The 21,618-nt window shown below is 45.4% G+C and overlaps 3 protein-coding genes across 3 annotated transcripts; 1 reads left to right on the top strand and 2 right to left on the bottom strand.

Annotated features, from left to right (window-relative positions):
* The first annotated feature begins 6,126 nt into the window (after positions 1-6,126).
* On the top strand, positions 6,127-9,223 carry LOC123449582 (adenylosuccinate synthetase, chloroplastic). Its single transcript, XM_045126857.1, has 4 exons — positions 6,127-6,463; positions 7,443-8,135; positions 8,212-8,526; positions 8,828-9,223. The coding sequence occupies exons 1-4, from the start codon at positions 6,176-6,178 to the stop codon at positions 8,996-8,998; spliced, it is 1,467 nt and encodes a 488-aa protein (XP_044982792.1). The 5' UTR covers positions 6,127-6,175; the 3' UTR covers positions 8,999-9,223.
* Positions 9,208-10,695, bottom strand: LOC123449584 (dehydration-responsive element-binding protein 2E). Its single transcript, XM_045126859.1, has one exon. The coding sequence runs from the start codon at positions 10,693-10,695 to the stop codon at positions 9,748-9,750; it is 948 nt and encodes a 315-aa protein (XP_044982794.1). The 3' UTR covers positions 9,208-9,747.
* Positions 10,696-14,379: 3,684 nt separating this feature from the next.
* LOC123449581 lies at positions 14,380-19,542 on the bottom strand. The gene is made up of 14 exons (XM_045126854.1): positions 18,790-19,542; positions 18,612-18,705; positions 17,593-17,779; positions 17,233-17,488; positions 16,914-17,126; positions 16,736-16,822; positions 16,483-16,617; positions 16,296-16,409; positions 15,968-16,215; positions 15,807-15,887; positions 15,500-15,731; positions 15,292-15,390; positions 15,016-15,210; positions 14,380-14,781 (listed from the first exon to the last, which is right to left on the bottom strand). Exons 1-14 carry the CDS (start codon positions 19,105-19,107, stop codon positions 14,686-14,688), a joined length of 2,355 nt encoding a protein of 784 aa, XP_044982789.1. The 5' UTR covers positions 19,108-19,542; the 3' UTR covers positions 14,380-14,685.
* Between the last annotated feature and the right edge of the window lie 2,076 nt (positions 19,543-21,618).

Below are 21,618 nucleotides of genomic sequence, written 5' to 3'. Positions count from 1 at the left end.
TCCCTCACTATGGTTTACTTCGTTACATAACATTTATCCAGCATCACGAACTAACCTTCAAGGCATGGCAGCATATCATCCCAGCATGCTCAAAACTTCCACATTCACATTCAAAGAAACATTTGTCCTCGTGCACAATCACTTTATAATTCACCTTGCTCCACTTTTCTCGAGCAGCGGCATCCCGATGGGTTAGCAAGTATACCTTGGCCGGTTCAAGCTCTTCAATTACATATGCCCATGATCTGTACAATGCATCACCAAATTGTTCGAACATTGCCCGCGTATATAGTTTGCTAGCGTGCCTCTCCAGTGGTATGTTCAACTTGAGTACAACCCCACCCTGTAGTCAGATTATGGATCATGCAAATTAGTTTTCACATCCACGCAAATGGATACGGTAAATGAGCAGTAAGTTTGATCATATGATTAGACTTACCACTGATGTCCTTTTCTCTTGATAACTCTCTTCTGATTCCCTATCAAACTGCAGCTTCTCGAACTGACGGAGAAATAGATGCATTGGACACCCTGGGGGTACATACCCTTTCAGGAGATGGTTTGCGCTTTCACTTCGTTGTGTACTTGTCATCTTAGCGCAAAACACGCCCATAAAGAAGGGCTTTGCCCATTTATGCCTCACCTCATACACCTGTGTAAGGAAAGGGTGTTTCTTCAACTTATATTTGTCCAGCATGAGATTCCATCCACACTCGAATTCATCTACTGTGATCATGTGATGAACAAGTTTGTGGAATTCACTCCTGAAGTTAGGATTCTTTGTCCATAGTGTACCCAGAGATTCCTTCGCCTTCCTCAGTACATGCCATTTGCACCATCTGTGAACCGTGTTTGGAAGCACCTCCTCTATTGCTATCTCCATCGACCTTGCCTGATCTGGAAAACGCAGGGAAACATGTAAGAGTAGTTCACAGGTTCGATGTTTTCTAACGGACATTCATGTCAACACCACTTACCGGTTAGTATAGTTTTTGGGTGTTTTCCTCCAACCATGCGGATGAATTCTCTAAATACCCACTTGAACGTGTCGACTTTCTCATCACGAACCATCACACCTCCAAAAATTATGCTTTGGAAGTGATTGTTCACACCAACAAACAGACCGAAGGGCATGTCATACAGGTTTGTACGATATGTCGTATCAAACGTGATAACATCCCCAAAACATCGATACTAGTCACACCCACGACCTATCACCCACATAAGTGTCTTGATACGGCTCTCCTCATCAACTTGGACAGCGTAATTGAATTCTGGATCATTTGCTTTCATTTCCGCCAAGATCTCCATTGTCTTCGTGGCATCCCCGTCCGATTGCTCCTTATTCATTTTTCTGCACAAATTTTTCAACGACCTCTTCGTGAACGGGACATTTTCAGCTACTCCAAACAAACTACCAATTATACTATACACTTTTCCCAGGCTGACATTGTTTTGCCGGAGCTGCTTCACTATATCCTTCATGTACTTGTCAATGTGTTTATGAGACTTCCAGTGCATTTTTCCCCCACAAGTCAATGATAGTTGATGGTTATGACCAGACTTGTGCTCGCAAATGTACCACCCATTATCCGCTGAACGCAAAAACCTGATCATGGCCGTGCAACCTGTCCTTATGGACCTACTATTCTCCTTCAGCGCCGCACCCTGCAAAACGAAAAACACATTTCCCACCAATGTAAAAGCGCATACAGAAAGTTTTTGAACAGCTGAATGTGTGTTTCAAATTACTGACCGCACAAGCGCAGACGATTTCCTGCATGCACTTTCTGCGTTCAACATTTAACCTACTCTTCGCAAAGCGTACACCGAATCCTACTTCCCAAGAATACAGGTTGTAAAATTGAAATCCCTCATCAAGCGAATCAAAAGATGTCCCAATCTCTGGCTTGACAACAACACCATCTTGTTTCTCAGTGTATGCTCTCAGCGCTAGCTCTAGAGCTGATTTCCTATCCGGGTTTGGCTCCTTTTCTGCTGGCGCTCTTCCAATGCGGACCCTTCAGTACCAAAGAGTATTATGACAGACAATTACAGTATTACAAACTAAAACATGTTATACAAGGTTAGGATGTATGGTTCGCTCAGGTGTTTATCATCCCAGGAAGAACATTCATTCAAACATGAGCCAACCAAGAACGTACGTGCTAAAACCAAATCTATGCATCCTGTTTTGATGCGTGCTGAATTAAGGTCTAACCTTCGTGTCTACCCAGATGTTGCCTCAGAACACACTTCGTATCCGGAATCGTTGGGGATGTGGTTCCCAGTTGTATTACCACACCCGTCAACGCTCCTCCGCAAAATCCCTGTGTTCGACCCAGATACAGCTGCAACCACATTACCTCCAGTTCCAGCAATGGTCGCCGACCAACTGCTAACATAGAACGAGAAAGTTCAATCAGAAATCAAACAGACGCATAGGACTCAATGTTTAAAGGGGATTCACATCTAGTCGCACCTGGTTTGTTGTTGTGCTTCGACCGCCATGGCCGAACGATGAGCTCGATATGAAAGAGAACAACAGAGGGGAACGAATAGAGGCCTAGCGTTTTTTTGAGGCAGTAGTTATTGCACCTGCAAACTAGCCTGTAGCAGACAATACTGCCTTTTTTCATGATGTCTGAACATCATCGAACAGCCTTCCGTACAGAGCCCCATTAGTTATACATGGGCAACTATTTATGATGATGGGCGAAGGACATACGGGGGCACTATTCATGAGCGTGTATATGAGATCGTATTCCATGTAAAAGCCTGCCACCACCGGATCACGAAGCATAAACCCACGACCACGATACCGCGCTACCTGGAGACCGGCCTTTGCAACGCCACACTCCTCACGGGATGGACTATGAGACTTGGTCTCAAAGAATTTTTTTCCCATGTAAGAGGTAAGGAGCATCGTGTTAATACCATCTTGTCTACCCTTCCCTCGAGTATGCCTTAATTAAGGACCTAGTGGCTTAACTATTTGTTGTTCTTCGTACGAGGCACGCTATATTCGTTTTGCAGGTTACTGATGGAGCCAGTGCTTAAAATACCACACATATTCATTCTTAAAGAATACCACACATATTAAGAGGCCAAGTAGTCAACTATAGTCTGTCGAGAATTATAAGCACACGATATTTGGAAACATATCTCTTACTACTTTCGTCCTAGTTTATTAATCTCCTCATATTTTGGATCAATGTTTGACCCCATATTTAATCAATAAAAGAGTAATGCATGTCATAACAATATATATTTTTTACATTCAAAGTTGAATTTAGCATTTAATGATACTATTTTTATTAAGTATAATTTATATTTTGTTAGTTAAAACTATAGTCAGAATTTGACTACAGTACGAGAGAGGGGGAGGGGGGCGGGCTAGCAAACCAGAACGAATGTAGTAAATATAAACACTAATATACTATATCACTAATCTTTCTAAGATTGGAGGCCTCACGATCATTTAAGGTTTCTAATTAAAATTTAGTCATCCAATTTTGATCGGATCAACAATTTCTCAACAAGCTCTTCTATTCAATTCACTGTGCTCCTTAATTTTAAAGTTTTTTGATTCGATTGAGGTATTTGACTTGGGATTGGATTCATGATGTCCACTTGATCAACGATTTTTAAAATTAACCGGTAGTAGCCGACTTATAATAATACATCAATTCCGAGCACCCCTCGACATCTAGAAATGTATTATTGTAACATTAAAATAGTACATGCAGATAGTGACACAGAAAATTTTTCGATATAAATATCGGTTGATTAGCACATAACACATAATTACACCACGAAAGACCCATCAAAACACCGCATTATAAATAAAATAAAAAACATACGTCATCGTCTCTCACACTAACCAAATCAAGTTCTCACTCGGTTCCAAGATATAAGGTGTATTTTTTTCTTGAAAAGTCAAATTTACTTAACTTTGACTAAGTTCGGAGTACAAAATATTGACATCGACAATACTACTAAACAAATAAAATAGTTCTCTACAAATTTGGTATTATGGATATTAAAATAGTTCTCTACAATTTTGGTAATATGATGAGTTTAATGATCGCAACTTGATATTATGGATATTAATATAGTTCTCTACAAATTTGGTCAAACTTAAAGAGCTTTGACTTTTTAAAAATCTAATACACATATATTTTAGAACGGTTTTGTCAAAACACATCTAGATGTGAGATAAGTATTGCATATATAAGTCCTATATCATTGATTTTACAGAAAGATTCGTGTGGGTAATTGTTTTTCTTTTTCTTTTTATTTTTCTTTTTATGATTGATTTAGTCATTTAGATGTGCAATAATTATGACTCATCTAGATTGTCTGAGTCCTATTTGATTTAGGGTGTGTTTGGTTGCAGGGATATCCTTCCAGGGATAGGGATAACCACTTTTTTCTGTGGTTGCCATGCGTTTGGATCTGGGGTGAGGAGAGATAGAGTCAACCAGATGCTTGGAATATTCTCCACAAAAAGGGATGTGGCCAACCGCCAAAAACGGGCGGGCGGTGGCAACCACTCTGGGGCGGCCGGCGCGGGAGGGCGCGGGAGGCGGTCGGCGGTCGGCGGGGGAGGCGGCCGGCGAGGGAGGAGGCCGACGCGGCCGGATCCATCCTCCCAACCAAACAAAAAAAGGATAACCATACCCTTACAACCAAACAAAAAAAAGACTATCCCCAGCCACCTGGTTGGGGATACCCACAACCACCCTAGCCTATCCCTCCAACCAAACACATCCTTAGTCATTTATCTAAGTCCTATTTGATTTAGTCATTTAGATTGTCTATATGATGTATCATTTACATACCCTTAAATTCATGCTAATAATTAACCACATATAATGCCGCTCACACAAACACAAATCGACGATAAATAATTAACCCGATACAACGAATCAAACATGTAAATGCCCATCAAGTGTAACTAACTGTCATGCAAAATAACCACTCCCTCTGTTTCTAAATATAAGTTTTTTAAAAGTTTCACTAAAAGACTACATGCAGATGTATATAGACATATTTTAAAGTATAGACTCACTCATTTTGCTTTGTAGGTAGTCCGATAGTAAAATCTCTAAAAATACTTAACACCTGTTTGGCAATATCTGGGAACTGGAATGGAAGTTTAGTGTAGGGAGTTGTATTGGGATTGGACATGGGATAAGTCGTTTTATTCCTAATTCCCTGTTGACACATGATAGGAATTATGTGTGAGAATTTGAAAAGAATTTGTATTTCCTTGTTTGGTTCATGGTAATTGACAAAGGACTAGATTAGGGAAGTGGACATAAATTATAATGAAGGGTTAAAATTGACTCACTAAAATAATTCCCTCCCAACTCCTACCCCCTTTCCCGTTAATAAAATGATGGGAGTTGGAGTCTCAAGTCCCATGCCTATTGCAATCCAACCTGTGGTTGGATGATTAGGTGGACTGTGGTATTTCCTGCCCATCAGAGTTCAAGTCTCAGACTTGACGTTGGTGCTTGCATTTTCCTGGATTTATTCCAGGTCTTCCGGTGATGTGCTTTCAGTGAGAGGAGACGTTCACATCGACAACGAAGGCGTCAGTGATGACTTCGTCAATCTCAAGATGATGCGCCGGCTTAGTCTTTTGAAGATGCTCATAGGGGTAGGGTATGCGTGCGTGCGTTCATAGGATTGAGTGTACGCTCGTGTATGTGAACGACTTCGATTGTACTCTGCTCAAAAAAAGCCCCATGCCTATTTCTTTATAAATTCCCAATTCCCAATCCCCCTAACGAAATAATAGATCTAAAGTCTCGTACTTTTTTAATTCTCATTCCATGACTCTAATTACCCCAACCAAACACGCCGTTATATTTAGCAACTAAGGGAATACTGAACATGCAATCGATAACCGTCGAAAGAAAACCATAGGTTGTAAAAAATTTCCTCTTCCTTTCTGAAAATAATAACCAGTTTTCTCGAGTGAAAAAATAATAACCAAACATGCACAACTTTTTCTAAGATGCCAGAAATCTCCATTGTTGGACAGCCAAAGAGCCCAAGAGGATCCGATTCCCCACCATTTTTATTACACGTGCCAATGCGATACTTAAACGGAACAAACAGCACCCCTCCCCACTGACCGCCGCATCCCTAAAACCCTCGCCCCATGTCGCTCTCTACTCTCAACCACCCCGCCGCCGCCACCACCGCCGCCGCCGCCTCCGGGCGGGGGAGGCCCTTCTCCCCGGCGCCGTCGACGGTGCGCCTGTCCAGGAGACGGGTCCCCGCCCCCGCCGCCGCGTCCGCGCTCGCGGTGGAGGCGGACCCCGCCGCCGACAGGGTCTCGGCGCTGAGCCAGGTCTCCGGCGTGCTCGGGTCGCAGTGGGGCGACGAGGGGAAGGGGAAGCTCGTGGACGTGCTCGCCCCCCGCTTCGACATCGTCGCGCGCTGCCAGGTGAGGAGATGCGGCTCGGTCTTTGTCGTGCTCTAGTTTGACCCCCTGTACCGATTATTATCCTTGGCTGAAGCTGCTTGGCAGCACGGCTGCGCGTTCCGGTGGGAAATTTTGATATCGTGCGCTCGTAGGACGGGATTGTAAGACTTACTTTGGTGGATTGATTGATGTCTGATCCGGATGCTAGAGTACTCTGCGTGTAGAATTCCCCTCCTCATGGGCTCTATTTGGAAGAGGCGTGCTCATAGAATTCTGGGATTGCTTTGGTTAAACATATGCATCATGTACAAAGGGAGTAATTGTAATTCTTTTAGCCCGATTTAGCTTAATGGGCTGCATAGATAATGTTTTTTTAACATTTTGTGTATGTCGGCCTGAACATCAGCCTGGTTATTACAAAAAATTATTGATGTTTGATCCTGGTAGCCATAGTGAACTGTTAAATCTGTGGCCTTTTGAATCTGGTAGGATGAAAGATATATCTTAATTTCATGTAGACGGTAGCTTGGCGATAAAAGCAGTAAAGCAGGACGACCACTTTATTCCATTAGTGTGGTGATATTACGTGCAGTATGTTTTAGTTGGTAAACAATCTGATTTGTTTGACATAGGCTTGAGGTTTTACAGAATCAAGCCTCTGGGGTACTTTGGTTGTTTTGCTTACTCTTTTCAGTTTTTGAACTAGTGGTGTATCGCTTGTAGCAATCTTTCAACTGACAGTTTGTTCATAATGAGCTACGATTACTGCTGCTCCTAAAAGGGCATGCCTACATTTTTGTGAGTTTAATATGGTTAGCTATTGTCATTCCTTTCTCCTTTGACTAGTTTAGATTCCCCTTTCCTGGATTTTTTTATGAATGATTTAGTGTTTATTTGTGAATAAACATCTTGGGATGAGCATCAATACTTAATTAGTCATAGTTGGCGGTTTCTCTCAAGTTGAGTAGCTTGTTTATCTGAATTCCTAATTTGTTAACAGGGTGGAGCAAATGCTGGACACACCATCTACAATTCTGAAGGCAAGAAATTTGCCCTTCATCTTGTTCCATCTGGTATTCTCCATGAAGGAACACTATGTGTTGTTGGCAATGGAGCAGTGATCCATGTTCCGGGGTTCTTTGGTGAAATTGATGGTCTTCAATCCAATGGAGTCAGTTGCGATGGAAGAATACTGGTTTCTGATAGGGCCCATCTGCTCTTTGATCTGCATCAGACTGTAGATGGACTTAGGGAAGCTGAGCTTGCGAATTCCTTCATAGGGACGACAAAGAGAGGCATTGGACCTTGTTATTCCAGCAAGGTCACTCGGAATGGACTGCGAGTTTGTGATCTAAGGCACATGGACACTTTTGGGGATAAGCTCGATGTTTTATTTGAAGATGCTGCTGCGAGGTTTGAAGGCTTCAGGTACAGCAAAGGCATGCTCAAGGAAGAGGTTGAGAGGTACAAGAGGTTTGCAGAGCGTTTGGAGCCCTTCATCGCTGACACTGTTCATGTGTTAAATGAATCCATCCGACAGAAGAAGAAAATTCTGGTTGAAGGTGGTCAGGCAACTATGTTGGATATCGATTTTGGAACTTATCCATTTGTGACTTCTTCTAGCCCTTCAGCTGGTGGAATTTGCACCGGCCTTGGGATTGCCCCTAGGGTTATTGGTGACCTGATTGGAGTTGTAAGTTTAAAGTAGTGTAATCCAATCCGCATTATCTATGATATATTGCTTATCTAACCCACTATTTTACATGCAGGTAAAAGCTTACACAACAAGGGTTGGCTCTGGCCCTTTCCCAACTGAACTACTTGGAGAGGAAGGTGATGTTCTTAGGAAGGCTGGGATGGAATTTGGAACGACTACAGGTCGTCCAAGACGTTGTGGCTGGCTTGACATCGTTGCACTGAAATACTGCTGTGACATTAATGGGTTTTCATCTCTGAATCTAACAAAACTTGATGTTCTGTCTGGGTTACCAGAAATTAAGCTGGGTGTTTCTTATAATCATCAAATTGATGGACAGAAACTACAATCCTTCCCAGGGGATCTTGACACCCTGGAGCAAGTACAGGTAAGTGTCATAGTTTGATCATTGTGTTTACATGTTTGAGTAGTACCTTTGCATGATTTGTTATTATATTATTATGCTGTATGACAAAACTGTAAGTGTCATAGTTTGTTCGTTGTGTTTACATGGCTGAGTAATACCTTTGCATAATTTATTATTATGCCGTATGACAAACTGTTGTTCTTTCTCTGGTTCTGTGGTCTTGTAAACCGTTGTCACTACCAGTTTGACAGTAACAATTTACACTTAAATGTAACGTTAGACACATTCATCTCTTATATCCTTTTGTCTTGTGTTTCTTCAGGTCAACTATGAGGTGCTTCCTGGGTGGGACAGTGACATCTCTTCTGTCCGAAGTTACAGTGAACTCCCCCAAGCCGCCCGCCGTTACGTGGAGAGGATAGAAGAGCTCGTCGGCGTTCCAGTGCACTACATTGGTGTCGGACCTGGGAGGGATGCTCTCATATACAAGTAAAGGGCAAACTCGATCGGGTACTATTGTATCGGACAGAATAATTCAGTCTTAACTAGGCGGGTGTGAGCATTGCTGTGTCAGCACACCCTTGATTTGCCAATTGTAGCGGGTAATACAATCGGCAGGCCACTGGCAGGCGGGGTGATGTAATACCTGCAATAATGATTTCCGGGGAATGTCCCAAGATATATCACCATAAGGATGCAATGTTTTTGTTTGGTGGTAGCATTTTGTCTTATAGATTCCACCGATGGTTTGGTGGTATGGTCGCAACTTCACCGTCGTATTTGTGATGATTATGCATACTTTCTTGCGGGCAAGTCTGATATAAGTTCTTCACCGCGTTTGTTTTGCTCGTTGGGTTGTCTTTAGCTCCTTATGAGATGTGATCGCATCGTTCTCCTTGCTTGGGATGAAAATTAGCCAGATTTGCGTTGATGCTATCTGGAGTAGATTTATTTTTTAGTTGATGCTATCTGGAGAAGATTTTGTGAGAAGTCCAATGCATTGTGGTGGTCTCATTTTCCTGGTTGTGGCAATAGCTGGTGCGCGTCAAGTTTATTGTGCTTATGCTATTACATGTTTCTTCTGATGAAACAGATCTAAAGATTCATGCCAAACTACATGGAAGAAGTTGGAAGCTAAACCTCGTAGATAATCCATCAGATCAGACTGCATGCAGATCGAAATTAGTAAATCAGCTAAGCAAAGCTTATGCATGGGCTAATTAAGAGCCTAAGAACACAAGATCAGATGTCCCATACGGGGATGGGCACGCAGCCGAACTGGTCGAGATCGTCCATGTGGAACGCCCCGTTCACGCCCAGCGCGCCGCCCCCGCCGCCGTGGGTTCCCGCGGCGATGTCGCTCATGTCGGCGGCCAGCGCGTCCCAGTCGAACTCCGCGCCGGTGCCGGTGCTGCCTCCGAACCCGAACGCGTCCGCCACCTCGCCGTCGTCCCCGTCAACGCCCTGATGCTTGCCGGCCGCGCCGCCGTCGTCCTCCCCGAGCACGCCGATCTGCTGCAGGAACTCCTTGAGGTCGAGCTGTGGCCTGCCGGCCCCGAAGCCCTCGCAGGGCGGCGCGCTCTCGGCGGCGGCGGTCATCGCCATGGCGTGCTCCAGCTGCGCCTGGAAGCACGACGCGGAGGGCGGCATGGCGCCGGTGGTCACCGTGGAGGAAGGTGACGATGCGGCCGGGGGAGGCGGGGGCGGGGGAGGGGTCCTCCTGGAGTGCTGCTGCGGCTTGGCCGGCGAGGAGGAGGAGGAGCTCTTGAGCTCCTGCAGCCTCTGGTGGATGACGTGCACGTTGTGCTGCGCGTTGAGGTTGAGCAGGCCGTAGGCCGGCACGGCGGCGGGGGCCCTGGCGCCGGCGCCGGCGCCGTTCGCGGAAGCCGGGAGCCACCTGATCATGCGCTGCTGCGGGGTGGCGGCGGCGCGGAGGTGGGGCAGGTTGAGGAACGCGTCGGGGCCGTAGAGCCTGCGCGCGGCCTCGTCGTAGGCGAGCGCGGCCTCCTCGGCGGTGGCGAAGGAGCCGAGCCAGATGCGCGCGCGCTTGTTGGGCTCGCGGATCTCCGCCACCCACTTGCCCCACGTCCGCTGGCGCACGCCCCGGTACTCGCACGCCGCGTTCTGCGGCCCGCCCTTGCCCCTCGTCGGCCCCTTCTTCCACGACCGCTTCCGCACGTAGCTCTCCATGATCGACGACGTACCTCGGCCCCCCTAGCTCGGCTCCTGCATGCACCACGACGACGGCGACGACGACGGCGACGACCACGTATCAGAGAGCAATATAAGGGTGGAGCTAGAAGGCAGAAATGCGCCAAGCTTACGTGCGTGGGAGCGGGGGAATTCGAAGTTTTTGAAGTTGGGAGGCGAGTGAGGTTTTGGAGTGTGGGGTGGGGTGGGGGTGTAGTAGTGGAGTGGGTGAGGAGAGTGTGACGATGGAGCTGATGGGAGGGCGCGGGGGATAAGTAGGGGTGTGTGTGATGCATGGCATGGGGTTTAAATGTTGTCACGGCCGGGGGATCGATCGATCGCATGTTGGCACGGCTTGTGTCTCGCTTTCGCGAGACCTGTGAGCGTGAGCCGGCTCCCGGCCGGCGCATGTGACCGTTAGGGCATCTCTTGGATGCACGATGTAGGAGTAGAAACCAAACAAAAATGGAAATGGTATGCTAATTAGATCTTCTTCTTCTTCTTCTTCTTCTTCTTACGTGTTTGAGCACATGATCAAGTTCAGGTTCTAATTACATTGTTCCGAATTATAAGATGTTTTGGATGTTTCTATATGAAATTATGAATTGCATACGACCTGAAATGATTGAACACACACACACACACACACAAAAGTTAGAACATCTTATAGTTTGAAACAAAGGGAATAGTTGAGAGGGTTCGAAAAAGTTAGGACATGCATTTAGAACATGATATTGTCATCACCAGTAGCGGACTTAGGTTCATCCTATGTCCCAGGCAAGCAGTGCAACTACAGTAAGATACAATGCCATTTTTGCTACAGTATGCTACAATTAACAAAGAACAAATCCACTGCGCCCCAGGCCAAGGCCATGGCTGCCTTGGGCCTAGAACCAACTCTGATCGTCGCCATCATCGCCGTGGTGCTAATCGCCGAAGCAGACCCAACTTACGTTACCTTTGTCCCCGGTAATGCCATCACGCTCGTGGCACAAACACTTGGCCTCCTCCGTCGCCTTGTGATGTTGCTCTTTTAGGTCTTTGGGCGGAGCTCACGCTCCAACTCGGCAAGTCCGACGTGGAGGATCTGCTCCTTGTGTCAGCGGCGACATTGGTCTCCTTGGTGGTCTTGGACCGGTCGAGGTCATAGGCCTCTGCGAGCATGTGTCCATCATGATGTGTAGCGGCGACATCCACATTTTCGGCGAACATCGCCAAGCGTCGCACCCTCCGTTGTTCGGCCTCAGTGAAACATTGCTACACCAAACAAGGATGAGGATGTGTTGCACGACCCGTCGCTCTTGAGGTAGTACTCGAAGCAGGCGTGCGACTATGTCCACTCTATCTTCACGGCAGACAACAGGGTCATGCACCATTTGGCATTGGGGCCGCAAGGCGACGCTCAACGAGGCATCCAATATGGACGCCACAACTCCACATCGGGGGCGGTGCTGCGGAGGTCCCTGGTCGACCAACGAGTTCCACAACGTGACCCGAGCCGTTGCTCGAACTCGTTGTTTGTCATCGTGCGCTGAAGCGACTAGTCCTCCTCCTCCTCCTCCGAGAGCTTGACCCTGTCGAGGTCATTGTCCTCTTCATCAACCAGCTCGTCCTTGATGACGGACAAAGAAGTCGAGGTTGACAACTTCAGAGACATGTAGTGGCGAGGAGCGACAGTCGGTCGAGTCTACGACAATGATGTGTCTCCCTGGACCAAAAACTCCTCCCGGATCCACGGTCATGGCGTGGTAGTGACTGGTGGCTAGGATTTTGGGAGGGGGGTGAGTGAGTGAGAGTGAGAGGGAGGGTGTTAAAAAGCGATGGGGGGGGGGGGGATTGTCAGGCCGAGGTGGTGGACGTTCGAACTCCCCTACAATTGCCCCTTGATTTAAGACTGTATTGGAGGATTTCAGATGTCCGAATGTGTTTGGCCCAAAATAGGGGTCCATGTTAGAGGCCTAAATGTGTTTGATCAATTTGTTAGAACAACTTCCATCGAGTCTCTCTGTACATATCCTTTTTGTTTGTATTCTAGTTTGAGAACCTTGTGTTTCTTAAAATGTGGATTTGCTCAGGACTACCCTTTTTTTTAACTACAAGGGTTCTCTAATTTTTAAATTACTACTTAGCAGGTTTTCATGCCAAGGCTAGACATTTGAAAGCAAAGTAGAGGTCGGCGATGAAGATGGGCTGGACAGCTTAATGTTATATGCGTTTAGCCGGTGCAACAAGTTTGGTGGTGTGGCGTTGCTTGTTGAATCTTTCTACGGAGTATTAATTAAGATACCAAGCTCTCTATTTGAAGGCTCTTGAGGTGCATCAGGGACTATGGGCCGTTGTGTGCCTCGCCCGCCTCTTATGTTGTGTGTCGCTGGTCGATTTTCTCGGTTTAAAAAAGGCATTTCCTGTTTTGTTTTTTTCATTTCAGGTGTTCGTCTATCGATTTTAATAGTTTTAATATAGTTATATACTGATTCTAATATTTTACTTGTTAAATAAATCCTATCACTCAGCTATCCTAAACTAGCAGTATAAAAAGGGACTGACCCAGTGCTAGAAACTCCCACATCAGGTGGGATCTACTCCCTTTGTTCCTAAATATAAGTTTTTTAAAGGTTTTACTAGAGAATTATATATGGATGTATATAGAGATATTTTAAAATATAGATTCACTCATTTTGCTCCGTAAATAGTTCTATAGTAAAATCATTAAAAAGACTTATATTTTGGAACGGGGAAGTAGGAAAGAAACATATGAGGCGGATTTTCCCTCTGCACAATGCAATGCAAAAAGGTCGCCTCAAACATAGGAACTCTTGACAAAAGTGAGGAGTACTTCCTAAAACCAACAATATAAGAGGGTGTTTGGATACTCTCTAGTCATGTGACTAGTAGTAGTCAGACTAGAAGTTTGTAGTCAGACCCTGTTTGGAAGGTGACTACTACTAGTCAGCATTAAATGTCTCAGTATTAAATTATTCTCTCTTCCTTCCATTTATCTCCCTTCCATTGGCGTGCCGCATGGGAGGATGAGCCCGCAACAGGATGGGCCCATCAATTAATTAGAGAAGAGACTTTAGTCAGTAAAAGTTAGGGATGGGGTGACTAGGGACTAAACTAGTTTTAGTCACCCATTAGTCAGGGGTGTTTGGAGGTTTACTGACTAAAGGTGACTACTACTAGTCTCTAGTGATCCAAACACCCTCTAAAACAGAGAAATGGACTATCACCATCAATTTGCAAGGAATGGGCTTTCAATTCAAATTATTTCTGACCAAGTTTCCACTTTTCACCATCGATATGCACTGGCAAAATGAAAAATGACCACAAAGAACCAAGCATTCATCCATAGTACGTACTGTGCGTACGGCTAGGGCTTTGCAGGACATGTATGTCGATGCAGCATTATGATCCATTCCATGGTGATAAGAGGAGGGAGGGGTATGAATGAATGCAAGAGGGTATAAATAAAGATCCACCTCACAGCATTTGGGGCTCTCACGAGCGCGCGCTTCACATGCTTCTCGTCCACGTCGGACACACAGGCCGGGTGCAGCATGTGTCCATGTTTTCCCACACGCCGCGTGATTCCTGAGCCTTCCTGCTGGTTTTGGTTTGACCAGCTCCAGCAGCTTCCGGCGCAAGGACAAAAAGATACATACAGCGGTAAAAAAAAATACCATATAATAAATCATACGTATTTGCTTCGCATTTGTTTGGTGCATGTATATCAGTTTTTGGCTCAACAGACAAGGTTGCTGCAATCTATCATTTTTTTTTCTCCAGAGAATGGTCTGGGTTATCTTCTGTCAAAACAACAAGAATCTGTTGAAGGAAAGAAAATAAAATGAGAATGCAGGTCTCATTTCCATTATCAGATCATCCATTTGGAGGACCACATATATACCAATATTTTTTTCACACGGGATCAAGAGAGTAAGTACGCCTATCCTAAGCCTATCGCCGCAGGTGCAACATCTGCCGAGCACTTCAGGAAGCCCTTGAGCAGATGCTCGGCAAACCGGTTTCCTTTTCTTGGAGGAGATCTTGCCGCCACGGGTCATTGTATAACTTATAATGCAACACCTGTAAAAAGCATTCTTCCCCAGGTTAACAGAAAAAAGACAAGTGGTTCTATTATGATCCGGCAATGCAAGCACACAACGCTTAATGCTTTGCTTCATAATGAATTTTTTTTTTTGAAAATTGCAAATATTGTTTATGATAATGAATGTGGGATAGACGCCAATGATCACTATCATGAGGTTTCCGCCATAGAAACTAAATGGAGAACTTTCACTTGGAATTTTCAGAAGTTACCTGTATGAAAGTTGCAAAGACATCATCACCATCTTCTAGTTTCGAAACCTCAATCGACCAGGCAGCCTCCTCTTCAGTGAAAAACAACCTTTTCTGCCTCTGTGCCTCCAGCAACATAGTGTCGCGATAAAAGAACCTCTGCCAGATCTGGCGAACATTTCCTAACATGAAATCTATTTGTGTTTCGTTCAGTCCCTGGTAAGATGAAAATAGTAAGTATATGCTGTAAAGGTTGTGCGCAAAAGAAACAACAAGGAAAGTAAAATAAACACATACTTGAAGGACTTTGATGAGGTTGGGGATGTCATCTTCTTGTATGCGGACAGAAAAACTGTTGTAATTAAGCACGTTCTCGTACGGAAGAAATATTCCATCCTACAATTTTAAGCAATGGAAGCAGGTAGGTATGATCACACTATTAGTTGCTCTGTTGTTAAGTCTTGTGAGATACACATCATAGGACTATAGGGTGACGTTGTAGCACCTGTATTATGACAGGAATGCATCCTTGAAGCATGCTATCTTCCATGCGCCCACTCCAGCCATCCCCTGGCAAGACACCACAGAAGATGGAGCTTGCTAGCTCCTCGTAATACATCTCAGATTTTAAGTACGTAACTGTTACGTTGGCTGTTTGCTGCCTTCCAAGCTTCCCTTGCTTGTTTGGTGTTGAACCGAATTCAGCCGCCAGCTTTTGCCTAATCCCCATGCTATACCTGTGTCATACAGTGGAAGAATATTAATATACAATTTGGTCACATATGTTGACAGACATATATGTAGATACATACGTGTCTTCAGGGCGGCCCTCTTCATAGGCTGGTCCTAGATTACCATTGAAATAAAAAAGTGTTGTACGATTGATCTTTGGCCTGCAAAAACTTGTACAGTGAGGGTCTAAACATTCAAGTAGTTAAAAGACACATATCTAAGTTTAGGCATTGAGACATACCTTGCCCATAGTTTTAACCAGATGGCCCCTGGGTTAGGCTCCTTCCATGCTGGAAGCACGAGGTCCTTTCTCGGATCGAAACACGGATGGTTGCCTCTTCTATCAAAAGGAATATCATCCCAGTTGTCAGCCCAATAAGCAGTTGTTGATTTTTCATGTTTTGTGTTGGTATTTCCCCAGTGGACAAGCATCATGCTGTTCCAGATCTCCTTCGGAGCATAGCAGGCACCTTCATCCCATGAAAAGAACTGTTTTTTTTGGAAGTTGAAAGTACAGGTTATTGGTTATGCAAGGATCATTGTACTATCAATTTCATGTAAACACCCACCCAAATATGGTCTCTTCCAGAAGTGCGGTTCCAGTAAGGATACCTCTGAGCTATGTGATCATAAGCCTTTCTGTAGTACTCAAGAGTATGGTAACTCCTGAGGCGCAGGTCCTCCTAAAATTAGAACTCAATTACTGAAGGAGAAACATTGACAACTATAGTATAACATCTGGATGATAATGGTTACCGGCATCCGCAGGTGTGGGGCATCATCAGATCTAGTTATTAGACATGAATCAAGAACCGGCACATAGAAATAATCAGCTTCATCCCCATTCAGTGTGCGGTGAGGGCTAGCAAGAATGCTCTCATAGAGTGCCATCTATATGAAGAATAAAACATGTCTCAGATCTTCTTGTGCCCTTGTAAACGGGATTATTGTTACTATAAATATGGAGCTACCAATATTCCATATCTGCTAGTTGACAAGTTTAGCAAACCTGAGCACCATACAGTTGCCGTGTCCATATAGTTCTGTTCTTTTCATCATATATTCTGTTCACACACTCTAACTTGTAATGTCGTCCCTGCAATAGAACATATCCTGCAATGTCAAAGCTGCGGCAAAACTTCCTGAAGAAAAGAACACAGGGAGCAAAACTTATGGTCTAGACTTACTTCAAGAAGATGACTGTCAAACTCAGCTGGCAAATCGTACACATATATTAGTGGTCTTTTTTTCTCAACAACAGCATTGACATTGATGGGGGTATTGCTTAAATTTTTTAGGTCTGGTAGGTTCACTGGTGGTTGGAGCCATGAGGGCCATTCATATGCAACTGAATAAGCCGATGGGATGCTGCAATCAATCCCAAAATATCCACTGTCGCACTGAAAGAAATCTTCAATTAGATCATAACAAAGGTTAGGAATACAGAACAGCATGTCAAGGTATTTTCATGATAAATACCCCAAAAAAACTTTGCCCGAGACATACCTGACAGAAACCACCACGGCAATGTCCATGCCCGGAACACTGGTTAATACAGCTGCATTCAACATGTGTCTCACAAAAATCCCCCCAGAGTCCATCATATTTGCAATTACATTCTTCTTTAAACTTCACTTTGGAAGAATATGCATCCTCAGGGTCCACATTGCACCATCCTAGCTTACTGCTGTTTGTTGTGAATACATCCGGATCAGGTGTTGTCCAGTCGGTAAGCTTCGGGTCATCAGGTTTTGCAGGCGTGCTAGAAGGATGAACTAAAGATGTTCAATACTACTACAGTATCAATGGTACTCATTCTGAAGCATAAAAAAAGAATCAAAATTAGTGCATATGATATACTCTTACATTGTTTTAAAGCCGCAAGCTTCTGCCACAGGGCGATCCGGGTATTTTGTTCCTGGTCCACAAAAGCACATTGTCCTGGTTGTGTCACACTTGGCTGGACATATGGAAACTATCCATGGTCCTACAGGCCATTCTGGGGAACTTGGGAGGTTGCACTCCAACTTCAGAACCCTCTCACATCCTTTTCCTGTATTAACATAGCCATATGGTCACTTGATAAACAAAATTGTTGAAATGAAAACATTTAGAAGGGAAAGCTTGACAAAACAAATCAATGCAAGCAAGGGAACAGCACACAACCCCACCTTGCCATAGCACATAATGTATATGCTCCTTTTAGAAACAAAAGAGTAACCTTTTTGTTAACTATTACTAACAAAACGAACATGCCATTAACTACTTATAATCCACAAAAGGTAGACAAGTAAGACAATAACCTTCTAACCAAAACGATTAGCAGCTTATTTCCCGATTCCAGCATGCCTGATAATGGTCACAGCAGAACAGATTAAATATTTGAGACTTAATGCCACATTCCTACAATCCTGCATCGATGACTGCAGAAACTGAATATTATGTATCCTTTTGCAGAAGCACAGGATGCCCTTAACCACTTAACTACAGACCAAGGATGTACACTCTTTTGTTACATAAGCCCATTCGCAGATGTATATGGTTAGTGAGATATCTGTAAGTGTTATTATTATTATGTCCAGTATAAACATCCAGAGTTAGTCTCTCATGCTTACTGGCCCTATGAAGTAACCTCTTTTGATCATTTTTCTCGCTTTTGTTTCCATACTAAGATTGTCCAGGCCCAACGAACTATCAAACAATGGTGGAGCTACGTTAAAGACGGGGGCTGTGCCCCCCCCCCCCCCCCCCCCTCACGTATGCATACACCCATCATCTTCACGCATGCATAGCTCAGCTGCTTCCCAGGCGCTCGGCTGCTCCATCTCATCTGCCACGATTGCCGCCACACAGGGCATTCTTTGAGCTGACAAGGTAAGACTAACCAGAATATCCATGGAAGCATCTGCATTCACCCAGGTCATAGTTGCACACACCATTTGCACTGCAGTCTTTCTCACATCTCTTTGCGCCAATAACCTGTCCATAAAGAATATCGATATCAACCCAACCCAGGCTAAATCAGAGTACAAGGAATGATCAATGACAAAGCATAGTGGACACCTCAGTGATATTGACAGCCGATGAGGCGGCATGGCAGCCGGCGAGCCACCTCCCAATCTCTGCCTTCCACGGTGCGGCACGGAACGTCACGGCTCCGTAGGAATCAGCAGGGAACCGACCCCTGAGGCGTGAGTCCACGACCCCAGCGCCCGGGAGCACGTTCCTTGGCCGGACGACAGTGCGGCGAGGGCCGGAGAAATCCATGGACGAAGGGAGGATCGGAACCATGAAGACATGGATGGCGGTGACGAGCACCACGAGGGCGCCGGCCACGCCGACGAACGCCCAGGGGCATTTCGCCGAACGGATTGTGAGCATGGTCGGACTACCGGACGAACACCGTTTCTTTCGCCATGGCGGCCGCGGGTATGAATAAAAATCGACGCGAGCCGGAGGTCCTCGGCGGCGCCGGGCGCGCGTCCCCTCCCCGCGGTGCCGCCAGCTAGCGCGCGTCGCTGGGTGGTGGCGCGCCAACGGGGTGTGAGGAGAGCCGCAAAGGCGCCGCCTTGCTCCTAATCCCGATCCAGGATCTGGGGATTTATGGTTTTTCAAGGAGCTGGGGGATTGGAAATGGAAGAATTGAGGGATTCGGGATTTTCTAGGTTCGATCAAGCGGTGGAGGAATGCCTGAAATGGAATGGAGACCGAAGGAAGGGAAGAATCGATCGTGCTCGGCAATGGACTTCAGGGGGCATTTATGCCTTCTCTCCTCTGTAAGTGGATTGTGGAGTCGCTTTCGCTAATTCAGTTGCATCGACGGCCGGGCCACACATAGTAGTGGCACACACATCTAAACGAAATTTAACTTTAGTGGCACGCATAAAGAGAGTAGTCTTTCGATTATCTTTCGCTCAAATCAAATCAAATGATCCAACATTAAAATACGTCTATATACGTCCATTTGAGTGACAAGTATCATGTACTATCCCTTTTCAGTGATATCGCTATCGGTTTTGTTTTCTTTTCCCGTTCCCACGTTCCGGCATCCCCGTGATCAAATCATATTGTGTATGGCTAGACGATGATGAATACCGTAACAGCTAGAGGGCCCAAATAATGGGGGTGTTTGTTTACAGGGACCTTTTATTGTAAAGACTAAAAAAAAGTTTCTTTTAGTCTCATCTAAATCAAACAAGAGAGACTTTTAGGGGCTAAAAGTGGGCATTTGGTACTAAAGAAAAAAGTTCCTAAAGGAGAGTCTTTTGGGGGACTTTTTTCAGCAATGCCCCTGCTTTTAGCATGTCATTTAATAACCTCTAATCCATTAGTAGGGGTAACATGGTCTTTTTGCATGTCATTTAATAACCTCTAGTCTATGTTTAGTCCCTACAACCAAACAGGTAGGGACTAGAGACTTTTTAGTTGAGACTAAAATAAGTCTTAGGACTTTTTAAACAAATAGGGTCAATATCTCTCCATCGCGGGAAAGTAGAGAACTAATGCGAGGGGAGTAGTACTATTGAATAAGTACTTATCCGGTTGATGGTTTAATTTTGAAAGGCGAGTTTTTTATAGGTATTCATAATAAGTATTCTATTATTCGGTTGATGGTTTCTGTTGTGGGCATTCATCCATAAGCAGAGTTATAAACCGACACGTAAACACGATCTTGAGGCACCCTCAACACAACTCGTACTCTAGTAGAACACTTTGTATAAAGGTCCCCACAAGAAAAGCAATGAAGCCCTCCAGGGACCAAAAAGCAAAACCACCAACAGTCACCGCATTACGTCATAGTCTTCGAAGCTTCGCTGGAGAGAACGGAGACATCAACATGCACACGACAGAAGAAATGACATAGCAGACAAAGTTGTGTTGTGAGTCAATGAAGCAGGCCGCACGGCGACCCGAAACGTTGTGGCTCGTTCATTGGGGATCATCCCCACGCTCACCTATTCGCTGCTCGACCGAATTCATCCGACATTGTCGAAGAGAAGACTCAAAGCCGCTTTCCTGCACCTGCCTAACATGTGGTGAACCGCGTGTTTTCCAGATTGGGTCACCACCACCGCACTCGAAGGAGAAAGCACCAACGGTCCCACTACATCCGGAACATAGCCACCAATCCCCATCATGACATTGCAGCAAACGTTGCTGCAGGATTGAAGCAGAAAGGGCCTTCACAATGTCGATTTGCCGTTGCACCGACCAAGCTTGAGCACCAAACATACATGATCCACCGTCGACGATGGATGGAAGCACCATGCCAGAGAAGGGTGAGGAGATACTTTATTCACAGCCACCATAAACGTTGCATGGGAAACACTAAGCTGTTGGGGAACGTTGCATGGAAAACAAAAAAATTCCTACGAACACCAAAGATCTATCTATGGATATCATCAGCTACGAGAGGGGGAGTGCATCTACATACCCTTGTAGATCGCTAAGAGGAAGCGTTAAGAAACACGATTGATGTAGTTGAACGTCTTCGCAATCCAATCAAGATCCGTCCTGATCTAGTGTCCAACGGACGACACCTCCGCATTTAGCACACGTATAGCTCGATGGTGCCTTCACCACCTCGATCCAGCGAGCGTAGATGAAGTAGTAGCTGAGTTCTCCAGCAGGCGGCAACATGACGACATGGTGGCGGTGGTGGTGGAGCTGTCCCGACAGGGCTTTGCCATGCGCTACCACGACACGAACGAGGGAGAAGTATTACGAGAGAGAGAGAGAGACGGAGGAGGGATGCGTCGTATCTTGTGGTGCGGCTGCCCTCCCTCTCCTCTCATATATATAGGGGGAAGGGAGGAGGGGCCGGCGCCCTAGGGTTTCCCCTAGGTTGGGGCGGCGACCAAGGGTGCCATGGCCCCCAAGGAGAGTGGGGTG

Source organism: Hordeum vulgare, chromosome 4H (genome assembly GCF_904849725.1).
Source record: "Hordeum vulgare subsp. vulgare chromosome 4H, MorexV3_pseudomolecules_assembly, whole genome shotgun sequence".
Taxonomy (NCBI): domain Eukaryota; kingdom Viridiplantae; phylum Streptophyta; class Magnoliopsida; order Poales; family Poaceae; genus Hordeum; species Hordeum vulgare.
The sequence above is the reverse complement of the archived record's forward strand: the minus strand, read 5'-3'. Positions and strand labels throughout refer to the sequence as shown.